The sequence below is a fragment of the Dermacentor albipictus genome, chromosome 4 (assembly GCF_038994185.2).
Source record: "Dermacentor albipictus isolate Rhodes 1998 colony chromosome 4, USDA_Dalb.pri_finalv2, whole genome shotgun sequence".
NCBI classification, from domain to species: Eukaryota; Metazoa; Arthropoda; class Arachnida; order Ixodida; family Ixodidae; genus Dermacentor; species Dermacentor albipictus.
Genome location: NC_091824.1, coordinates 26,928,285 through 26,953,222, shown reverse-complemented (window position 1 = coordinate 26,953,222; position 24,938 = coordinate 26,928,285). Strand labels below are relative to the sequence as shown.

Genomic DNA, 24,938 nt, shown 5'->3' with positions numbered 1-24,938 from the left:
TAAGTCCCCGTCTTGCTGCCGAGCGTTTCTGTGAAGAAATGCAAAAATTGGATATTATACCATGAACTACTCGTCGTGAGCAAACCTGTTTTAGCGGATTAAAATCAACGTAACTGTTGTAGAAGTCATATATAGCCAGCGTTTGTGACATACTTGTTGCACCGCGGCAGGTATGGCATCATAACTGGATTCCTATATGCTATGTTTTTGCGATTGTCCATCCGCGCATGAAAAAACCGCAATGGGCTGGCCTGCACTCCTTCGGCTGGCACTGTAGCGTTGCCTTCGAGAGCTGCATTGTTGTCTAAGAAATTAGCTCTTTGAATAAATGTTCGCAAAGGAAGACGTCGTAAAAATATATTTGAGACGACCACCATAAGTATACAAGCAGAGAGAACGAGGGCGAACAAACGAAAACACCGCAGAAAGCGCCCGGACAACGCCCGAACTGTAGCAGACGACAGGCGCGAGTCCGTGCCCTGACGTCACGCGAGCGGCACTCGCAGCGCCGCTCGCGTTCGTTCTCGGGGCTAATACGTTTTAGCGCACCGACGCGAAAGGAACACAGCACAGCCTTGGCTGTGCTGCCAGTTTATTGTTAGACAGTTTACATGTCTCTCAAAGCGGTACATGCACATTACGCAGGTAATGTGCAGCTACAGTAGGAGGCTCTATGGCATTGGGTGGGTGCAAAGTTCGGGCGATCCAAGATGGCTGTGCCTTCATTGTCATTGTCTCTCTCCTCGTTTAGTGCTGGAGGCCGCGCAATATTGAGTTTCAGAGAGGCATTCGAGAGAGAGGCAGACGAAGTGTTCGCTGCCCTCTGCAAGCGCTCTTCATGTCACAGCATTGTGTTGCAGAAAGCCTCGCGTTGGCATCCAGTGTCAGATGTTCTTTCGGCAAAAGTATTTTCGAACCAACCATACCCAAGCCGTCCATGTGGTGTAGGGAAGTTACTGAACTAATTGAATTTATCGAGCTAAAATACGGAGAAAAATAGAAAAGTATAATTTACACACAACCTACAGATATGATAGCGTCGGACTGTAATTTGAATATATGAGAACGTAACAATTCTGTTACGTAAAAACTCACACAGACACCTTATCCAGCGTTTCTACCATCCATAGACCGGCCACGTACGGCGTCCGCCATTTGCGCATGCCGGCGCGTGAATATCTCGGAGGCTACGGAGGTGCGCGCCCGTTTCCTTGAAACACTTCCAGGTGGTGCCTGCCTCCGCTGCATCGCGGCCCACGCAAGAGGCCGCGTTTTCACCAGAAAGCCCATCTTCGTGCATAGCGTTCGCCGCAAACATTTCCCGGTAAATATTAAGGTTACATACGCTGCAGTTGCCGGGAGGTGCGAGAAGCAATCAGGGATCTTTGAATGCTATCACGTTCCACTCTTAAAAGCAAAGTAGCTACTGTAGGACGCTCTATTACATTGGGTACAAAGTATGGGCGATCTGAGATGGCCGTGCCTTCATGTGCACTGTCTCTCCCCTCGTTCAGCACTGGAGGCCACGCAATATTGAGTTTCAGAGGTACGTTGGAGAGAGAGGCAGACAAAGTGTTTGCTGCCCTGTGCCTGCGCTCTTCAAACTTTTCTCGGGCGGTCACTTTCAAAGATGTTGCTTTAAATGCACATTGATTAGCTGGTTGAGCAAAGCCGCCAGAACAATCCAATGCGCCTTGTACTACGTCACGCGAAAGCATCAGTCACGGCAGTAACTGACGACGCTATCTAAATTCGTTATCAAAATTCGAATTTTCTTCTTCTGATTGCCCGATATTTCGAAACATTTTAAGGCCCTTTCTGCATAAGAAAATCCATCGGCAACTGTACTCATTTTCATAAACGGTCAAATTTAAATATAATGAAATTTCGATATAACGAAGTAAAGTGCCGACTTTACTACCTTTGTTATGTCTAGGTTGAACTATTGAAATTCGAACTTTTATGCAAATAAGTGCGGTCGCCCGCGGATTTTTTTTTTCACACAAAAAAGGTAGTAAAATTTTCTGAATTATCTGACAATCAGAGAAAACAAATTTCAATGAGAAAAGTTGATTTTGTTGAAGTTGACAGTGAGTGAACAAAGGTACAGTCTTGTGTTGCATCAACGATGTTTTCACATAAGCAGTGTGAAGCGAAACCTGTGAAGCTTTTTCGTCGACTCCGCCCCGGTGACTGATAGTGTCGCCAGCAGTGGGATGATGCTATCAAAGAGTTAAAAAGCAGAGCAAATGCTTCGTCTGCCTTGCTTCACTGCATCTCTGAGGATCGAGATTACATGGCCTGCAATGCCCATGAAGCCACGGCCATCTCAGCTTGCCCAACTTTTGCAGCCGCCAGATTACCTCCAAGACGGAGCGCAGGCCATGTCTTGGAGAAATGCACCGTGCTGCTCCAAAACACACACAACATGATGACTCGTTGCGATTGCTACTGTTTCTGCTGCTATGCACCAAATATTCCGAAAGCCATATTGACACATAAGAAATGCTCCATGAGTGCATTCATTCAAGCGAATCTTTGAAGCCTATTACGGGTTTAACACTGCATTGTTTGCAGTGCATGACTGAACTGTGTGGAGAATGGTTTGCTGAGTGGACACAAGCTTCGGTGTGGTCTCAATATGGGAGTGGATGCAAAAGCCTTGCTTGAACGACTCTTACACTGTATGGGGTCTGCATAATTTTTATATAGCAACTCACCTGTGCCAGCATTATAATGATTAAAGTATCGATGAACAATGCTGCATATGCACTAACTTTACGTACATGTGACGGTCCACGGTCATTCAGCAGGATGACCGTGAATGAGGAAGAAGTATGCGTGACTAAGAAATAAAACCCAGTGTTCGGGTTGAGATCATGGCCTTTGCGTCACATTAAGTTGACAGCATCAACCTCAGCAACATCAGGAGCACATCCAAAGAGGTGATCAACATCCCCAAGCACACAGGAGCAGAAGATGACGTCCCTACGGACAGATGGCTTCGCTTCTCAACTCCAAGGAGACAACTGCAGGCTGGCTGCAGTGAGACAAGCTAAACCACTTCAGCAATCATCTGGAAGGTAGGGCCTTCCAATGGTATTTGACCGAGATTTTCGACACCTGCGAATCATGGGACAGCATGAAAGAAAGCATGCTCGTACGGTTTGTGCCCATCGGGGCTCCATTCTACCGGTTCATACACTATCACCTGAAGAGAGGTCAACCAGTCAAGCAATATTACGAAGACAAAGTACAATTGGGCTGCCTCGCCAACTTGAAGGATGCCCACATCGTTTCAGGCTTGATTGACGGTGTGCCTCCAGAAATGGAGATGCATCTTGCTGCGAAGACATTCTCAATGCCAGCGATGTGGTTTTCCACTGCAATACAAGCAGATTTGTCTTTGTGACGCGCCGACATTCACCGTTCAGCAAGAAGGGCTATGGTACAGTGTGATCCTGCTACGCAGCGACAAGACTCGGCAGGACTACCCAGGGTGCCTACCAAGTTGACATTTCCAAATTCCCCGAGTTTTCCAGGTTTTCCCTGAGCACCTTTGCAAAATTCGCTGAATGAGCCAGAACTTTGTTTTATGTCAAGACAGGCTGACACCATGTTACCCGATGCTGTCACTCTCTAGTAAGCATGTTGAAAAAAAAAACTACTTCATCCCGTTTGAATAGTAAGGAGTAATACCTATATTATTTAAAAAGAAAACAGAAGGAAGGTGTTAGTAAAATGCACAGCGAAAAAAATGATAAAACCCATTCCAAATTGAGTCGAACATTTTCAAATACGAATGAAAAGGAGCTGCATATTTAAGTATTTTTGAATATGAGCTATTTCTATCAAGTGATAGGAAGCTCATAGGTATGAGGCCTGAACTTTGTCATAACTAAGATTCCCTCTCAGCAGCTGGGATTAAGTCAACCTCAACTGTCCTGACATACTCTCAGCCGGTACATAACATCTCAGTGTTGGGTTTCACTGCTTTAAAGAGTTTATTTTGGTTTGGATGAGGGACACCTGCATCTCGGCGTCAGCCAACACTTTGTTTTTTGAGCTCAAGCTCCTTCAAAGAGGTGGCGGCATGCTTCCTTTCCCGTTAATTCCTCAGTGCGTCGGTCCTTTCTGTTCTCATCCTCCGGCTACGCGTTCATCCCATAGATAATTTAAAGCATCCTCTTGGTCAGTTATACAGTCAACGTCCGATTTTTCGGACTCCCTATGGGCCGTAAGAACATATCCGAAAAATAGGGCAGTCCGAAAAAAAAAAACGAATTCATGTCTTTAACGGCCCTTAAGGGCTAAAATTTCCACAGGCACGTCCGAAAAAGCTCTTAAGGCCTGCCAGTACATTTATTAGGCATATCGGTGCTCGTACTGTGACAGGAGACGGGGGTGCACGTGTGTATAATTAAGGAATACATACTGTGCCCCGTGACAATTGCCCCTTCCCACACTTGTTACGCTTCACCGCGTAACAGCGCTGTACTGAGGCGAAGCTAACTTTTGGAGACTGGCATTACGCAACGTGCTGTGCTCTGCGAGCTTCGAAGCCAATCGCGAGGATGACAAAGGCGGAGTCGGTGCCATTGATGACAGCGGCGAGTTCTTTCAATGTAAAACACGGCACCGCACGGCAAGTAGCTCAATAGCGAACGTAGAAGCAGCTAGGCCTAACGTTGCCGCGATGAACGGCTGCCAGCGGATCTGCGTACGAGAGTGCCGGTTCGAGGCGGCGAGATGATCAAAATGGCGGTGGTGGTGGCTTTGATTAATGCCATTGCAGACCTGCAGTCGGGGCCAGTGGCGTAGCAACGGGGAGGGGGGGGGGGTGCGTGGGCCCCGGGTGCCAGGGGCCAGTGGGGTGTCATATACGTCTGAAGACACCCGGAAATTGTTGATATCCTCGACTTCCTCGACTACACCCGGGGGGTGACAGAAGACCTATGGGCCCCGGCTGCCAGACGACCTAGCTACGCCACTGGTCGGGGCAATGTACATTGACTATATGGAGTACGTGGTGGTGCCGCAAAGCCATGCGAATTATCGGGCGAGTCCGAGAAATCGGTCGTCTGGAAAATCAGGGAAATCAGGGAAATGAGGAGAGCGACCCAAAGCTATGCTGACACGGTTTGGTGCCCTTGTGAATGGGAATACTGTGAGTGCGGCTCTAGATACAGGAGCTACCATTACCTGTATCGACGAGACTGTGTTCAAAGCTCTAAAACTGCAATTACTCAAAGATCCATGCATCACTGTTCAACAAGCCACCTCATCAACAAAAACTTTGGGTCGCGTGCAAATAGAACTCCAAATAGGAAAATTAAGAAAGACAGTCCAAGCACATGTGCTGCAAGGCATGAAGACACAACTGTTACTTGGCTCGGACGCCTGCTTTTTCAACCTCCGGTTGAACAGCATAACATTGTACCAAGGCAACAATATTATCCCATCCCTTCCAACGTATCAAAAGCAAGTCTTCAGCATTCACCTTTCTTCATCGCAAAGTTTTGATATGACCCATCTCGAGGAATCTGAACAAGCAGCATTGAAGGACGTTCTTCAGAAATTTGTAGACATTTTTTCGAAATCCCGAATGGACTTCAGGTGCGATGCGAGTGAGCAACACCACACTGCACTGACCAATAACGTTCCCATTCACCGACCGCCACAGCGATGCTCCCAGGCCAACAAAGCTGGGATCGCAAGACAAGTTGCCTGTCTTCTCGAACAAGGTGTAGTACAACTATCTCTCTCACCTTATGCTGCACCTGTCATTCTAGTGAAAAAGAATGGCAAAGGCCGTACCCGTTTGTGCATACACTACCAGAAACTTAACACTGCTACCCTGCCAGACTATCCACACATCGATGACATGCGAGACAACTTGAGTACCTCCCTATACTTGTCAGCTTTAGATATTATGTCAGCTTATTGGCACATTCAAATGCATGAAGAGGACATTCCGAAAATGGATTTTGTAACATCTGATGGCCAATATGAATGGTTAGTTATGCCTTTTGGTCTAAAGACTGCCCCCGCCACATTCGAAAGGGCTGTAAAATCAATAATCACAAAGCATCATTTGAAGGATGTTGTCAACTACTTCGATAACATTGTGATATTTTCTAACACAAGTTCAGAGCATGTAAGCCTTACGTAAGCCTTATGTAAGTGCGAGAAACTAAGAAATAAAACTCAGTGTTCAGGTTGACATCATGCCTTGCGTCACGCACACGTCCATGGTGACGAACACTATAAAGGACGGTGAGGTGTGCTGCTTGATTGCCACATCAACTGTTCTGCGCGATCTGATCCATACTCCCAGGAGAAAGCGGTGCAGGTGCAAATTAATACTCACAGACTTGTACAATGCACGTTGGCTCTTCCGATTGGCTCATGTGCCCTGGTTGCACAGAAAGTTGACTCTTATACGCAATTCTTGTTCCAACGTGGTACAGAGAGTGGAGGACTGGACATGACTACAGTGGACCAGCATGTCTGTTCCATTTGTATTTGTTCTCTCGTCTTATCTGCACTGTTTGCCATGTCATGCATTTTTTCACATTGGCTCTGTTGTCTTCCTGTGCCTCAGTATTACGCTCTGGTCTTGCCTTCCTGAACCCGCTTCCATGTTTGCGACCTTAACTCGAGAAACATTTTGATCAATGCAAACTCTGCTGGGAATGGGCACTGTGCATTTAGAACCTCGTTATAATGAAGTTGCATCCAATACGAAAATGCCTTTGTTATATCTGATATTCGTTGTAAGCATACATGACACTCTCAGTGAAAAAAATTAATTTGTGAGCATATCTATGCAAAATAAATGCAAGCATGATGCCTCTTACAGGTCAGCTAAGGGTCTCCTGTCTATATTGATGGCCTGTTGGTAGCCTGTCATGCTGATAAGTGGCGTATGAACTAAGTTACAAACATGCTTTGCACTACCACTGATAGGCAACCATGTGATTGGTGTGATCACATGGGATTGGCACTTTGGCTTGCTGGTTGCAGGACAGCTAAGCCTACCTCATGGCCATAACATGTCCCTGCAGAACATACCATTTCAATTTAACATGTATTTGGCACTCTTGCTAAGAGAATATGTACTTGCAGTTGCAAGTGAACAAATGCAGTTGAGCCTTAATATAATAAACATGGATATAATCAAATGTCATTGATATCATCATATATTATGCATGCTAATAACAAATATAGGATATAACGCAGGAGTTTCGTGTCAAATGCAACTTTGTTATAACACAGTTTGACTGTATTCAATTCATTTCAACCTGTATCGTTCCCAATATTTTATTTTGGGCTTTATTTATAGCAGTGTAATGATTTTGAAATAGAGCAAGTCCCGACCAAATTTTAGGTCTACTTAGTCGTATCCATGTTCGTGTATATGTCTATGTTTGATAGTAGTTAAAAAAAAAAGAGAAACCACAACAGACACATTGGCAGCTTAAGTGCACTTTCAAGCTTTAATTTGAAACTTCACTTCTCTCTTCGAAAAGCCCCTAATGTGTGAATGGGTAACAGTACATTCATGCACAAGCTGTCCTCCATTTGCATCCCTTGCTCACTTGGATTGTTCACACCCTACAATGCTGACTGCAACTCTCCTCCTGTGTCTGTTCGAAAAAGCGGGCAGTCTAATAAACAACCCACGCATGTGAACAACAAGGGCCTGCTAAAATAATGACAACAAACTGCTGTTCAAACAACAATGGGCACTAGAAACCTAGTGCGGAAAAAAATAGAGATACAAAGCAATACGAAGTTTGATGACAACATCACTCATATCTCTGTGCCGCAAAAGCCATGCTGCCATGGAAAGCATAGCAGCGAAAGAAGAAGAGGTGGCATTCCCATAAAGACTGGTTTTGGCAACTGGAATTTGTTGCTTGAGTGCTGCGGTCATACCTTCTCAACCCGATTTACATGCCTGTGCTGACTTGCTCATATGTTATCAAGCATTTTTGCAAATGCTCAGCATCACAACATTTTTCTTTAATGTATATAATGAAGGCCTCCTGCTCTCCTGAAACCATTACAGCCAATGCAAAAAGTCTGGTGCAGTTATATACTTGCACCCATAAGGAGTTTCTTGCGAAGGACACCAGAGAGAAATGTGACATGAGTGTCTGCATATGGCACATGCACATACGTTTTCCCAGGATGGAAACGACTTGCAGGGATCAATTTGCCTGAAATTTGCCCTTTTGGCTTCAAATGACTCAGTGGATTATAATGTTTCTGAGGTTCGCTTTTTTTTTTCTTGGCAAATTTATTGTGGAGCAAAACCTGGTCTCATATACCCTCTAATTTCTGCCACTTGATGACTTTCAGAACATCGTGAATAAAAATGATTTCTTTAGGTGAACAAAAGCAATTGGGCATTGTGGGTGTTACTTGCCAATGGCAACACTGTACAGCTGTAGCAGTGTGTAAACCCCAGAGTAATGTGATATGCTTATATGCTGGAAATTACACAACAAAATCATTGCGAGGGTACCATGCAATGCAGCTGAACTGCAATGAACCATAAATCAAACAGCAATGTGTTTTCCGAATGGATCCTTTCCAAACCGTGGATAAATCTGCAATTCCCACAGTGCCTGAGCGATTACAGCGGCCTCTAATAATTATAATATGCAAACTCTTTCTCTGTGAAATGAAAATGACTGGACCAACATTAAAAAAACTTTTCATACGTAAGGGTTCCTGGATACTGGTCACCGCTGCAGTGATCTTGTTGGCACACCGACTGCTACCACGAGTGACACATTCATGAATGCCAGTCACTGAGGAAAGGCTCTTCAGTAAGAGAATTTTAGGGAATATGGGCATCAATTTGTGTACTTTAGTTAAAGCAAGCATAAAGACTGCTCTGTTAACACTCCCAATGAAAACATACTTGGCAGGTGTAGTTTTTCATGGCATGCACTCTGACCCTGCTGTACAATGAACAACTAACTTAAATGTGTGACAGTCACTTTAATTAAACTCTGAGCACAAGGGCAAGTCCACACCAAAATTTGCAACGGATTGTCTTTTGCAATGGGCAGTAGTGTGACAATAATCTCAGATTTGTTGGGGTGCAGTTCTGCGAGAGTCAAGAGAGATCCTGAAGAAGCTGACTAGCTGCATGTGCAAAATTCAGGGGTGATGCTGTGCTATGCTGAATATGTATGCGAGGCACAACATTGTAAACAATACTTCGCTCTCAAAGGCTTATGAATGTGCACAACGGGAAGGTAAACATTTCTGGCACAACGCTACAGTTCTGATGAACTGTTTCACTAAAAAAAGTAGGTCATTGCAGCAGAAAGTTCAACTGCTTGCGACAGCCGCGCTTCGGAGCCACAATGCTCCCACACAAATCCAAATCGACTGCATGAAAATTGTGCCTAACTTAATGCACTGACTGAAACTACGGTTTGCCCAAGTAAAACTATCGTGAATTTACAGGATCACTGTTTGGCAAAGTAGAGAACTCCAATGCATGAGGCTCAGCAACACTAACTAACCCTCTGCATTCACTTTAAGATCAAGTACAGCCAATTCTGCCCATTCAAATGCAACACGTATGCATGGCTCTTCGCAAACCAAGCATGAAAGTCATTTGACTTAACTGGGTCACTCCACCAGAGACATTTTTGTTTAGAACAATGTTTGCGACACTGCACATCTAAACTGCCTTTTCATTAGGCAACTGCAAGTAAAACTTCTTCAGCTGTTAATAGAAAAGCAAGAGAAGCACAGAATTCAGGGCTAGCACTCCACTAAACAGATCTCTAAAGAACACTGGCTCCTTGGAGACCTTCACTGGCTTTAAAGTTGGAAAGGTTTGACTCTACCGTGGTCGAACAGCATCACAGATGACAGATGAGGAGCACAGGCTACACGAGACGGAGCTCACCCTGTGTAGACTGTCCGTCTGTCACCTGCCATTGCTGTTTTACCACAACGAACACCATTGGCTTGCCAAAAAGCAGATCATAGCTCTTGCCCAGACGCTCAAGTTCGTTGGTTCTTCAACCTCACTTGTGCGCAAAGTCCAAACCAGCAACCCTGACCAAGGTAGGTCGACATCGCACCTGTAGGCACGAGGAACGGAACGGAGGAGCCGATTTGGAGGAGTAAAAAAAAATAAAAAAATAAAGGAGGTTAAAGGCAACAGGGAAGACGCTGCCCACTTCATCTGCAGGTACTCAGAGCCTGAGCTCCTTGTCACTTGGCAGTGGCTCGAAGTAGGAGTTGACTTTCTCATCCGTGACTTCTTCCAAGGTCGCTGGGCTCCATTTGGGAGTGCCTGTGCGGTCGATTAGAACTGCACGCAAGCAGAACAGGGCGTTCAGGTCAAGTCAACCACGCACAACAGTTCTACTGTATACTGGGTGCGAAGTTACAGGGGTATTGTCACCATCATTGGCCTATTTCATGTACACTGCAGGACAAAGGCCTCCTTCTGCGTTGTATAGTCACCTCAAATCATCAGAAAAAAAAATTAAGAAAGAGGGGGGGGGTTACGCATCAAAAACAGAATATAATTATGAGGTATACCGTAGTGAAAGACTACAGATTAATTTTGATTATCTGATGTTATAGCACGTGCCTAAATAAACGTAAACAAGCATATCTGTATTTCACCCCCACTGAAATGCGGATGCCACAGCTGGGGTCTAACTTGTGACCTCAATCTCAGCAGTGCAACGCCATTGCTACAGGGTCATCAGCAGACCTCTGTCTTGTGCCTGAAATGTCCTGATCATCTGAAAATTGCCAGCCGATACTCTGCAGCCTTTCACTTCACATTACGTGACCTCCCATGTACAGTTTGTATACTTTTTACAGCATTTTACAGCAGCAGTTTTTACAACCCTGTTAGGGTTGCAGTATGTATAAAAAAATAAAGGGCTTTATATCGGTGGAACATGCTGGAGTGGCTAATCTCCTGGCACGTTGGGCCATGCAGACAGCCCCCTGACCTGAAAATCATCCTTTTGAAGGCCGTGCGCTTCGTCTATGGTGTATGGTATGACCCCTGACCTGAAGATCATCTTTTTGAGGGCCGCCTGCTTCGTCTATGGTGCATGGTATGAGGTGAACCAGTTCATTATACAAAACTGCTTCAAAAAGGCGGGCTTCGGGCGCGAGGACGAACCTACCCCCCTCCCGATAGTGAGACCAACACGGTGGATGCCGCCAACTTAACCGAGGTCTGGGAGCATGTCGCTACTGGTGACACAGCTGGTGCATCGATGGAGGAGTCCTCGACTGCAGGCAGTGCTGCCCTGTTCTGCGTTGGGATCACCAACGAGGCATTTGCCGAAGGTGTGCTGTCACAACAGACGGCAATGTTGTGCGACGGTGGCGATGGCAACAGCGACGGTGACAATGACATTGACAGTGGCTCCTTGACCCTGAGCTCGATGTCCACACAAAGTACACTGTCGTCGATTTACTTCTTAATTGCCAGTGTTTGTACAGCAGCTGGAAGCTTTGCGTGCCACAGTTGTGAAGCTGAAACTGCCGCGAAAGTCAATGCAGATTTCAGATTATTTCAGGGCGCCTAACGCTGGACAGGATCTTTGGCACTAGAAATGAAGTTTTGTTTTTCACAGCCTACTTTCTACAACATCTATTCTTTAGTGCAAGTGGCAAATTCGGCTTCGGAGCTGTAAAGGTACGTTCGGCAGCTTTTTTTAGGGCAGTCCAGATATAGCGATCGTTGGTTATAATGATCATATTTTTCGTATTTCTCGATATTGTTATAAGTGTACTACACTGTATATCCCTGACGCGTTTCGAAAGGGACGCCAATAAATCATCATCATCATTAGCATTGTAACGTACCACTTGCCTTGCAATGTGAAATGGGCACCACGTAGTGTCTATATATACGCCCTTTGTATTACAGTTGCATATTATTACACCAGGTAGCAAGCCATGTAGCAGTTGCATAAGTAACAGTACAAGGTAAATAGAGAAGTCTTAAGAAGATTATGAGGATGCATAAATATTGGTGTAATGAAAAACATGTATGTTATACCTGATTAATTCAAGAAGGCTGTGTGACTGCTTGTCACCACTCTGTTTCAAAGGGACTGCCATTAAATAATCATCATCATCAGTATTATATCGTGCCATTTGACACGTGATGTGGCACGCACACTGCGTAGCGTCGATACATACAAACATTTGCATTGCACATCCATTATATTCCTCTAGGTGGTGTCCCAACATGTAACAAGTTGCATTTAGTAGTAGCTGCATGCTGCATGTACCTGGTTAACTCAAGCAGGCTAGGTGACTATTTGTCACCCCCCATCTTCCGCTTTTAAGGCGATGCCAATGAACCATCATTATCATCATTACCAGCAACATACTGTGCCACTGGTCAAGGTATGTGACATGAGCGCCATGCAGTCTAGATATCTGTGTTTGGTCTTCGGTGCGCATTATGGCACCTCACAAGGTACCAACCGTTGCTGAAGAAGCGAATTGTAGAGCTACGCACGCGGCTACAACCAGGCAACATCGGGCTCAGCAGGCCGCTGTGCAGAGAGCAGCACAAGCCACAGCTCACCGCCGATGCCGGGCGGACAGTTCAGATCGTTCTCGTGAAAACGATGTGAATAGACTTTCGCTCTGAAGACCCTGTAGTGCGTGGTGCCGAAAGTGGAGCTCTTCTATCGAGCTGCTCCTCCAGCTTACGCTGTGACTGTGCTCCATGTGCTGTGCAGGCCTGCAACTTTTTTTGCTCCAAATGCTCTATTTGTGCTTTTAATACGCAACACTTCATAACGTGCAGTGTAATGACAGAAACTTGTTAATGTTGAGATTATTTTAAGAGCTGATGATCGATGGCGAGAATGGCAGTTCATTATTTGATTTGGTTCTCTCCTGGCGCTATTTGGTTCATTTGAACACTGCTAGATAATAAGTTGCATTAAGGAAGACAAACCTGATCTGACTCCCTCATAGAAGTCGGAGTCCTGCATGAAGCGCTGGGAAAGACGGAACTCCATCTTAAGGGCGTCTTGTAGAGTCAGCCGAATGCCTTCTTCAAGCTCTTTGAAGGTGATCTTGAGGGAGAGCGGTGACTGGAAAGCAGACACTACTCAAACTCTGAGGGCAAAATACACGGTCCAGGTCACCCAAGAGCATCAGAATTGAACAACGGGAGTTGCATGTCATGCGTGCAACAGCGCAAGTGACTATTCCATTTTGAACCGTGACTCCATTCTCAGGAGAGGTACTTTTGCTGCCTGGGCTGATGTCCGATACCCAAATACTGCGGCAGACCTGCCCTAACTTGAAACACAAACAACACTACAGTCAAAGCCAAAATATACAAAAATTTGCTGACAAATACAAAAAATTGTTCAATGACTCAAGATGTTCAATATAAAAAGTATGTTGAGTTGTTAAATTGATTAGAAAATAGCATGAGAGGAACAGTGGACAAAAGAATCAGATAACACGGGCACTGTATTTTGTTCGCTGTTGGTTCTGTGCTGTTTGTTTTTTATGATGCCAGGATGTTGACTCTTGATATCACTAGAACCATTACCTCTTGTGACGTAGGTTGAAATTATTCACATGGCTACATTCACATGCACTTGCCCTAATTATTAGCCTAAGACGTTTCGACAGCCTGTGGCTTGGCTCGCACCGCTACTTTGTGCGCCAACAAAGAGTGGACCAGAAAAAAGATAAATTTGCTGCGCCTCGTATGCATGCTGCTCTTCAGGAGTTCTCAGTACACGTGGTCTTCCCATAGTGCTATCACAACACAAATCAGGTGGGTTCTTCTTTCACATACGAAAGTGTAGTTGTGCCATTCCCTGCTTCGTATGCCACAGTCAAGCTGCCGTCGCCGTGTCAGCTTGTGCAACAGTAATCTTTACTGGGAAGCGTATGTAGAGAGCACTATGTGCTTTGCATTGCATGTAGGTGCAGGAGTGCCTTACAATCAATAATGTGGTTCGGTGCCTGCTTTGAGCTTGTTCTTTATTGAAACGTATGCTGTTCTGCATGTTGCATGCATGATTCCAAAGAATGCATGCATTGTTTGCTTCATTTTGCTGAGTGCCTGTAGCCTCCGCCTAAGGGGTCATGAGCCATTGATGATGACAGTTTTCTAGCGTCCACCGTGGAAGCGGAAGAGACTGCCATTGCTTTGGCCATCATGAATCCCTCCGTGCAAACTATCATAAGCGACTCCAAAAGGGCAATAGTCAACTTTTCGAGAAGCAGCATAGGCATCTGTGCAGTGCCAGTCCCACGGGACTTTACAAATGAAAATACTGTTGAACTCGCATGTGTCCCTGCCCATTCGGGGAATCAAGGGAATGAGGAGGCGCACTGGGTAGCCCGAGGTCTAATCAACCGGGAGATGTGCCCCTCAGACTCGGATCTCATGGATGAGGCACCGACGACATACCACGAAATAAACTATTACAAGCAAAAAAGGCGAATCTACCCGCCTCCAAACGCAAGCCTCACGCGAGCGCAAGCCTCGATCCTGCGTCGAATTCAAACTAAATCGTTCCCCAGCCCACATTGGCTAGCCATAATTACCAACGGGCAATGGAACCCAATATGTCAAAATTGCACAAATCAAACATTGGCTACCCAAAATCACATTCTTTGGGGGTGCGAGGGCTTACCCCCTCCCAGGTCGCTCCTTCCAGCTCCCTCACAACAGACATGGGAAGAGCTGCTCAGAACGCCGGACGTAAAAGTACAAAAAGCCCTCGTTGCCTGGGCCGAAAGGGTCGCTCCTCGTGAGGGGCCATCCTAGGACTCGGGCCTGCCAGAACATAACTGAGCAGAATCTCAATAAAGTTGTTACCACCACCACCTGTCTATGTTAACGGCACGAGAAAATCCTGGGATCCTAGTCAAGGACAGCGTCACTGCAAAATGTGAAACTTTGTTCTTTAATTACAGTGTCAACACAATCTGCTGTAAAGTTGCGATTAGACTGATCTGAGCTGCAGAATTTCTGTTGCTGTTTTATGGTTTTACGTTTTATGTGGTTATGTTTATGGTTTATGGTTTTATGGAGCAGGTGGCAGTGCTGCGGGTAGGCCTGCAGGGCTCCAAATTCGGGCTCTGAAAATTAGGTCGGCAACTATTTAAATCGGTGCGCTATTTAAATCAGTGTTGCTCTAAGCTGGACACAAATAAAATTGTTGGTATCACTGACAATCAAACAAGCTCGCTCTCACAATTTTATGATAAAATGTCAGATTTTTTAATCAGACATTATACTATAAAACCATGAGAGTTGGCAGGCATGCTGTGGTGCATGCCCACGGTATATGCTTCCACTCAACCCTCCTTCTCATTCACAGTGTCACGCCAGCTGCTGTGGTTGATCCCCCAATGATCTGCACCATCTGCCGAGAGAGATATAAACCACAACCGAAAAAATTGTTGGCATGGCAGCCTTGTTCAGACGCCCTATCTGTTCTTCCACCATGGTCCACAGATCCCTAGGCTGACGGCATGTCAACAATTTGCAATAACACACGACCACCAGAATTTTGCCCACTGTCCACCAGCCCATTAAGAGGTTTGATGCAGCAGGTCTTTACGAGGTCTTGGTCTCTGTCTCATGAATAACCAGTAAGTATGTAACATTTAGAATTTGAGTGGGCACTGCGAATGACAGAACCGAAAGAATTTCAGTGCACAAAAAACAGAGGCAATAGAGATGCGTACACGGACAGTGCTGATTTGCAATACTTTTTTAAACAGACATGTGGAGACATGTGAAAAGATGCTGAACGTGCGACTGGTTTCTTTGTCTGCTATCTGGGACACACGAGTGCATCAATTTTCTGTATGCCAATGCCACGCATTTCCTTTACTGTGTGTGACAAGTTTAGATAATTATTACTTTTTGTGTTTCCTGTTGCATATTTCCCTAGGTTCATCGCGTTTTGTGCAATAAAGATTCAGTTATGCATCAGTGCTGTCAGTATGTGCTTTTCTGTTGCCCCTATTCTTTTTAATGCTGAAATTTGAAAATTCTATCCCTCAGGTGCGGCATGACTATGTGGCGAGTTGTGCATGTTTGCACTTTCTTGATGGTTTGGAGAGATGGTGCCGCTATGCTTGTGATGGGTAATGTCAAAAACATAGTGATCATGGTGGGTTTCTGGCTCTGGAATCATTTTTGGTACATGCATAGCCTTTGAGATTTGTTTCTGTTACTCTGAGGATGCGGTTCATGGGGGCGGGATTTGAACACCGCCTACTGAAACCGGCAGGAAATTTTCACTTGCATTCAATTTAACACAAGGATATTCCTTCTTCACTTAGGAAAGACCTGCGTTATTAATCACACGGGTAGAATAATCACCAACACTTGTCATGACCTACATCGCAGTTACCGCATTAAATAATTCACACTGCACCAAATGATGCCTCACTACGCGATTAGTGGACAGGCATGTACCTGTTAAAAAAAAAAAAAAACAAGACAAAATGTCTCATGTCAGCACACGTGAAGCAAGTCGTTAATGACCATGCGGAATATCACCATCAATATGCTGCACTTCTGCAATTCTTTTCGTGTCATTTGAACAGACTAAAGGGCATCATCTCAAAACTGACCATTCTGCTCAGTGTGGTGAGCTGCTCCTTGGCCCAGTCTGAGTTGTCCTTTTTGAGATTCTCGATGATTTTCTCCACACTTGGGGCATCAAAGGCAGCGTTGATGCGACCGATGTACTTCTTGAGGATGAACTCCTTCCGGAAGTCAGCTTCACACTGCAATGAGCGCCCAACATCTGATGCATGTTGTACATCTAGTAACACTGAATGCAGCAGCATGCTGCGGAGCTTTGCATTATCATGTTGCACATCAACGATGTTGACAAGCTTATGCATGAGCTATCCCTGCGGCTGCCTGCTGTGAAAAACATCAGCCAAGTTCATTCAAAACTGTTTACAGGTTGCTTAAACAATACCACATGTTTCTCACAACAGCTGCGAGAAAAAAAAAAAAAAAAAGAGTTGCCACTACTTAGCAGGCCACTATAGTCTACGTCAGATATCAAGCATCAGTTTTTGAGTCATTATCATTCTTAGAACGCGTTGCTACAAAGTATGCAATTTTCAGCTGTTGATACTGAGCAAAATCTGGAAGACCACCTATCATCAGAGTTATACTAGAAGTACTTGAACTCACGTTTTCATTCGGTAATTGTCCTCCAGAAAGCATTTTTATAACCAGTCATCGTTAGCTAAGCATCATCAGCCATTCTGAGCATAATTTTGGTAGTGCTGCATGCTCATGTTACCCTATGCTTGTTGCCTTTATTGTGACAGAAATTATATGGACACTGAAGGCATGTTCCCATTGTTGTCACTGCCATCAAGTTATTCTGTTATCAACTGTGCATGCACAACTCGCGTGTGGAAGACTAAAAAGTCTTTAGAAACAAAACTCCAAGCTAGAACACTGCAGGAGCTGGCATCGAGCAAATTGTAGCCTTACCCCTTCGAGCTTCATGTGTTTCGATTGTCTGATGACAATGCTCACCTGGTCTTGATGTTTGACGAGAATCTTGTCAATGTCCGAGATATTTGGTGTGGTCAGTCGCATCAGGTCGCCTTCGATCTGCTCAACCTGTGGACACAAAAGCGGAAATGTGAAGCCAGTTATAGTGCAGCTAATGCCACTATGTAATCTAAAACAACATGGCACGCTGCAACTTTTGTTGAAACCAAAAGGATTTGAAGGTGCAATGCAGTGTATAAGCTTGAATTATACACTGCCAACTGTTTTGTTAAATTTTATTTTGTGGGTGCAGAACACTGGACCTTTGTTAAGTGGGGTTTAACCCGTTTACCCGTGTGTGTGTGTTATGCCCTAATCGGGCCGACGTCTGCAGGCTCTCGCAGTGACAAATTCTGCTAACCTGTGTGGTGTGCTTGGCGCTCCTGTTGCGCTGAAAACATAGTGAAACACTTGCTTGGGCGGCATCGACCCCGAGAAGCTGCGAGCCACACGCAACCTGTGGTACTCCGCAGGTCTCTACACCGAATATATACAATGTTCCAACAGTAGACATTCCAATCCCAAATCGAATGATTCGAAAGTTCACTGTTTGATTCGATTCGGCAATATTCAAGTATTCGTGTGCCTGAAATTTAAACCCTTCTGTCCCATAGATAAGCTGGGCTCATCGATGTGTTTTTGGCAATAACGGCCAAGGAGGAGCACAGCTCGTCAACTGTATTTTTTTTTTCAATTTTTATTTACACGAGCAATAAAAACTAACACTTTGGTTGTTAGTCAGTGCTGTTGTCTGTGTCCCTCCACTCGTCCTGTTGTTTAGGGCTGTCTTTTATTGCTCTTAATCACGAACCTACCAGCCCAAATGCGTACTCTTCTGCACTTTATTTACACATCGACAATATTGACATGTGGCCTTAGCTTTTAAGGGTAAGCGCTTTTCACCGTCTAATGAATGTTATCACTCTGCGCGGGACGTGCCTGCATGTGTCGGAAGTTTCTCAAATGTTAGCAATGGTTCTGTCGTCACTGAAGCTTGTGTAATCTGATTGCATGTGTGACGCGAATTGTGTAGAACATTCTGGAAGGCACGCGGGCACCACAAAGTGCTGTGGAATCTTCGATGACTCATGTACAAAAGACAATGCACTTGACCGGCAAATCACATTTTTGCCGATCGCTGACTGTATTTGCCGCTGTCATCGTTCTTTAAGTGTAGCCTGTTTTTGAGGGCACAAGTTCGCCCAATAAAATGCTAGTTTCGTCATTCCCAGTTTTGCTGCTTTTCTCACTGCCAACACTATGTGACAATACATTGGGCTATTTTTAAAAATGTTTTTATACTGCTGTTAATGGGACAAAAAGGGCAATACTAAGTCAAGCTTAAAGTGATATATTAATGCTTGAGAACGTCTAAAGCGCCAATATTATCCCAAACAATGTTTGAGTAATTGAGAAATTGAGGTGAATGCAGGGTGGCATTTGCGACTCACCTGGCACATTTAAGTACTAGCCTAATGACATAGGCACTCCTATTTCTGCCACTAGTACTCAACCTCTCGCAATAAAATGACCATTGCACTGCCTTATAAGGTGAAAGAAAATGCTACTTTTCCAGTTCTATTTGATATTTAGAAAAAAGAACTCATTGACGCTATCTTTGACAACGACGAAAATGGTCAAAAGGTTTCGTTTTTGTTCGACTCTGCATCGCCTGCGCTTTCGTGTTTCAGTACTTTCGTTATTGTGTAGTGCTGTGCCGGTTTGCTGGCTTCATGACATGCGATGTCGTGGGATGCCTGAACGGTCCAGGTCACTTGAACAAAAGCATCTGCAGTGGCGAATCCCATGCTCTGTCTTGGCTCGGTTTCTCTATGGTCGTGGGTTTTTGTTTTGCACAAAAAAACGCAGCAATCTGCCAGGCGCCATTTTACTCCGCGACAGCATCAAATGGCGAGGATGGCATATGCAACGTCATCACTCCCAGACTCGGGGGTGGGCAATTTAAATTATGCTAATTCTATGCAGTCTTTTTAGATGCGCTTTCCTCTTAAATTACCGTAAAAACCCGCGTATAATACAAACCCGAATATAGCACGAGGTGAAATTTTTTCAATGTGAAATGAAAAAACAAAGTTTTATCCACGTATAATACGAGTTACGAAAACTCGAGGAAAACATTTATGTACTTAAATTGCACTCCGCACTTCAATCACTGTCTTCCTCAGCTGTGCCCTCTTCGGATAGTTCTTTGTTGGACATATCTTCCCGGAGGTACTCATCCTCTGTGCCATCGAGCGTGTTCGAGATACTGCACTTGAATGTGCAATGCACAAGGTCCTCTGGTATGCTGGCCCATGCATCCACAATCCACTTGCATAGCATGGCTGGCGAGGCCCGCTTCAGCCGCCCGGTTGGCGTCGCTGCAGGCTCACCTGAGTGCATCCAATCTGCATAACACTGCTTGACCGCGTCCTTGAATGGCTTGTTCGCGCAAACATCTAAAGGCTGCAGCTGAGACGTCATCCCACCTGGGATAACGACGAGTTCAGTGCTGGATTCACACAACAGCCTCTTCACTCAGTCGGCCAAATGGCAATGAAATGCGTCCAGCACGAGGATGGACAGGCACGACAACAGTGCACCGGGTCGCCTACACCAGACAGACTTTATCCAGTTGAGCACAAGGTTCTCGTTCATCCAGCCTTTCTGATGGCATCTCACGACCACATTTTTTGGCAGCTCCTCACCTTTAGGCACTGTCTTGTGCTTGAAGACGACATAGGGCGGGAGCTTGCGTCTGTTTGCTGTGCATGTGTAACTCGTATTTTCTTGTTGCCAGTGGACTGGACATAAACTTGTTTAGAGCCCTTTTCGTGCACAGTGATGGGCGATGGCATGTCCAGATAAGCCGGCGTTTGGTCAGCATTGCCGATTTGCCCTAGCTGGAAGTTCTTGGGCTTGTGGAGCGAAATAATGTGGCGCTGGAAAGCCACAAGCAGCTCTTCGAACGATTCGGACAGCTTTTGTGAAATCGAAGTTCAGTGGTGTAAGGAAAAACCAGCACGGCACATGTAGCGATGAATCCAGTGCTTGCTCGCTTTGAAGGCGGAGCTCGGTAGCCCTTTTTCTCTTGCAAGCTCCTTAGCTTTCATCTGCTTAAGCTCCACGCTCACAGCTAGATGCACAGCTCGCTGTTGGCGTACGAACTCCATCAAGGTGTGTTCTCGATTTCCGGGAATGTCATACTCTTTGGGGCGCGAAAGCTTCTTTGCATACTGCTACACACAAAAAGGGCTTCCTTCTGGTGACGCCACCCGCGAATGCTTCCCTCGTTGATACCAAGCTGCCTCCCGGCCGCACTGTTGCTGATATCCTATGCGGCTAAAATAACCTTTCTCTTGAAAGCAGCCGAGTACTGTTTTCGCGGTCCAGACATCTTGGTCCTTCAATGCGGAATAAAAAAGATCCACTTTGCAAAGCGTGGTTTGCACGTGTGCTGCTAAGGTGCGCACACAACTATAAAGAAACGATGCTGTAGTCATGCAGCAATGACGAAACCAAGCTGTAGCCACGCAGCAATAACGAAACCAAAACTTCTAGCCCAAATTTTTTACTGAAATTTTGGGACGCTAATTATAGGAAAAAAACTTGTATTATATGTGGGTTTTTACGGTAAGTCTTTTCTTGGTATGAAACAAGCACTGCGAGGTTTCTGGAATGGTATTTTAACTGTCCACGTTGGCTTGATATTTGTGTTTATTGTCCCTTTAAAGGGTGCCTGAAAGTCCCCAGCAGCTGCGCAGCAACTGACCACGGCGGCGGTCAGACCTGCGACGCAGCAGAGGGTGCTAAGAATCACTGGCTCCGGACAGGCCGCCATTGGAATATGAACCTGGCAACGTTTAACGCTAGAATGTTATCTAGTGAAGCGAGTCTAGCAGTGCTATTGGAGGAATTAGAGGGTAGTAAATGGGATATAATAGGGCTCAGTGAAGTTAGGAGGCCAAATGAAGCATATACAGTGCTAAAAAGCGGGCACGTCCTGTGCTACCGGGGCTTAGCGGAGAGAAGGGAACTAGGAGTCGGATTCCTCATTAATAAGAATATAGCTGGTAACATACAGGAATTCTATAGCATTAACGAGAGGGTGGCAGGTCTTGTTGTGAAACTTAATAAGAGGTACAAAATGAAGATTGTACAGGTCTACGCCCCTACATCCAGTCATGATGACCAGGAAGTCGAAAGCTTCTATGAAGACGTGGAATTGGCGATGGGTAGAGTGAAAACGAAATACACTATACTAATGGGCGACTTTAATGCCAAGGTAGGCAAGAAGCAGGCTGGAGACAAAGCAGTGGGGGAATATGGCATAGGCACTAGGAATAACAGGGGAGAGTTATTAGTAGAGTTTGCGGAACAGAATAATATGAGGATAATGAATACCTTCTTCCGCAAGCGGGATAGACGAAAGTGGACGTGGAGGAGCCCGAACGGCGAGACTAGAAATGAAATAGACCTCATACTCTGCGCTAACCCTGGCATCATACAAGATGTGGACGTGCTCGGCAAGGTGTGCTGCAGTGACCACAGGATGGTAAGAACTCGAATTAGCCTAGACCTGAGAAGGGAACGGAAGAAACTGGTACATAAGAAGCCGATCAATGAGCTAGCAGTAAGAGGGAAAATAGAGAAATTCCAGATCAAGCTACAGAACAGGTACTCGGCTTTAACTCAGGAAGAGGAAGTTAGTGTTGAAGCAATGAACGACAATCTTGTGGGCATCATTAAGGAGTGTGCAATGGAAGTCGGTGGCAACTCCATTAGGCAGGATACCAGTAAACTATCACAGGAGACGAAAGATCTGATCAAGAAACGCCAATGTATGAAAGCCTCTAACCCTACAGCTAGAATAAAACTGGCAGAACTTTCGAAGTTAATCAACAAGCGTAAGACAGCTGACATCAGGAAGTATAATATGGATAGAATTGAACATGCTCTCAGGAACGGAGGAAGCCTAAAAACAGTGAAGAAGAAACTAGGAATTGGCAAGAATCAGATGTATGCGTTAAGAGACAAAGCCGGCAATATCGTAACTAATATGGATGAGATAGTTCAAGTGGCTGAGGAGTTCTATAGAGATTTATACAGTACCAGTGGCACCCACGACGATAATGGAAGAGAAAATAGTCTAGAGGAATTCGAAATCCCAAAGGTAACGCCGGAAGAAGTAAAGAAAGCCTTAGGAGATATGCAAAGGGGGAAGGCAGCTGGGGAGGATCAGGTAACAGCAGATTTGTTGAAGGATGGTGGGCAGATTGTTCTAGAGAAACTGGCCACCCTGTATACGCAATGCCTCATGACCTCTAGCGTACCGGAATCTTGGAAGAACGCTAACATTATCCTAATCCATAAGAAAGGGGACGCCAAAGACTTGAAAAATTGTAGACCAATCAGCTTACTGTCCGTTGCCTACAAACTATTTACTAAGGTAATCACAAATAGAATCAGGAACACCTTAGACTTCTGTCAAGCAAAGGACCAGGCAGGATTCCGTAAAGGCTACTCAACAATACATCATATTCACACTATCAATCAGGTGATAGAGAAATGTGCGGAATATAACCAACGCTTATATATAGCTTTCATTGATTACGAGAAAGCGTTTGATTCTGTCGAAACCTCAGCAGTCATGGAGGCATTACGGAATCAGGGTGTAGACGAGCCGTATGTAAAAATACTGGAAGATATCTATAGCGGCTCCACAGCCACCATAGTCCTCCATAAAGAAAGCAACAAAATCCCAATAAAGAAAGGCGTCAGGCAGGGAGATACGACCTCTCCAATGCTATTCACAGCGTGTTTACAGGAGGTATTCAGAGACCTGGATTGGGAAGAATTGGGGATAAAAGTTAATGGAGAATACCTTAGTAACTTGTGATTCGCTGATGATATTGCCTTGCTTAGTAACTCAGGGGACCAATTGCAATGCATGCTCACTGACCTGGAGAGGCAAAGCAGAAGAGTGGGTTTAAAAATTAATCTGCAGAAAACTAAAGTAATGTTTAAGGTGGCGGTCCCACTCCAGCGGCACGAGCCTCGCGTTTTCAGTACTTTTGGAGCAACCGTGGCGGCTCTTCTACTTAGGATATAAAGTTGTCGTATATACCACAACAAAGATTATTTCTTGTAGATTCCAACTATATGTAATATAAAAAAATTGATTAATGTGATTTAGAAATTAATGTTCAAGAACAAGCACGAAATACATGGTTTTTGCGAACAGTGTCTAAGTTGTGACCATTGTAAAGAACGGCGGGTTGCACAACAAGATTGTCACCTTGCCACCCGATTACGACAAGGGGTGCAAGACGCGCACCTCCCGCTCTCCGCCGCTGCAGCTGCGAGGCGTTCAAAGAAGCGACCTTTGCGCTGGAATCCGCCGCCTTCCTCCAGCCCGCTTCGACATTGTGACAAGACGAGTTTGGTGTGTGGACAATGATTCCAGAGTTCCTCAACGCGGCGCTGATCTGACACGCCTGAAGGCAAAACAACGGGCGTCCCTCGAGCGGCGTCGATTTTCCGGAACGGCACCACCTTCAACGCCGTCGCTTGGGCTTCGGAATGTGTGTGCCTTTGTGTCTGAAAACTGGTCTTCAGAGCAGCTGCGAGTTGGTGGTGTGTAAACGAACAGCCGCCGCGTCGTAGGACCAGCGGATCGAGTGTATAAAAACTGTGGTTGTGCGATTGTTGGACGCACTTCTCTTGAGCAGTCATGTTAGACTGGTTCACTTCTCTCATGCAGTCCTGTTGGACTAATACTATTTTTCTCAAACAGTCATGTTAGACTGAGTTAATTTTCTGTAAATAAACCCCTTTTTCCTCGTTCTCGATGAGAAGCAGTTCTTCACTTCATCAACGATCTCAGCGTAAATAAGTTGGACGACGGCATGGGCCAGCTACCTTCGAATTCATGCCGTACTCCAATCTTGGCAAAGGACCACGGACGAAGGGATTGAGCCCCCAATCCTGACAACTGGCTGACAGCGGTGAGATGGACTTTGCGACATGGTGCTGTATCTGTGGTGAGTGCTTGGTTTTTGCTTTGACTCTCTAGGCTTCATTTTGTGGTTGTTCTGTTTAGAACAGTAGGGAAGCTAGATTGTTGTGTGTTAGCTAGGTTGTGTTTTCCTAGCTAGATTTAGAGAGCAGAATCAAGGCAGTAAAGCAGCAGTCATGGAGTTAAGGACATTGCTGAGAGACGAGTTGTTGATTGTTGGTGAGGAACTGGGCCTAGATGTACGCAAGGAAATGCTCAAATCGGAATTATTGGAGCTAATTTCCAATCAGGCCAGTGAGCAAGATATTGAAATGGGAT

The 24,938-nt window shown here is 45.3% G+C and overlaps 1 protein-coding gene across 1 annotated transcript in view; it reads right to left on the bottom strand.

The window, feature by feature from the left end:
- Nucleotides 1-7,480: 7,480 nt before the first annotated feature.
- Hibch (3-hydroxyisobutyryl-CoA hydrolase) overlaps nt 7,481-24,938 on the bottom strand; it is a 62,268-nt gene continuing 44,810 nt past the window's right edge. Inside the window, exons 8-11 of the mRNA XM_065436299.2 lie at nt 17,585-17,671; nt 16,654-16,809; nt 12,989-13,127; nt 7,481-10,351 (exon numbers count right to left, since the gene is read on the bottom strand). Of these exons, the coding sequence (XP_065292371.2) occupies nt 10,233-10,351; nt 12,989-13,127; nt 16,654-16,809; nt 17,585-17,671 (501 nt within the window). The 3' untranslated portion in view covers nt 7,481-10,232. The remainder of the gene's footprint in view (nt 10,352-12,988; nt 13,128-16,653; nt 16,810-17,584; nt 17,672-24,938) is intronic.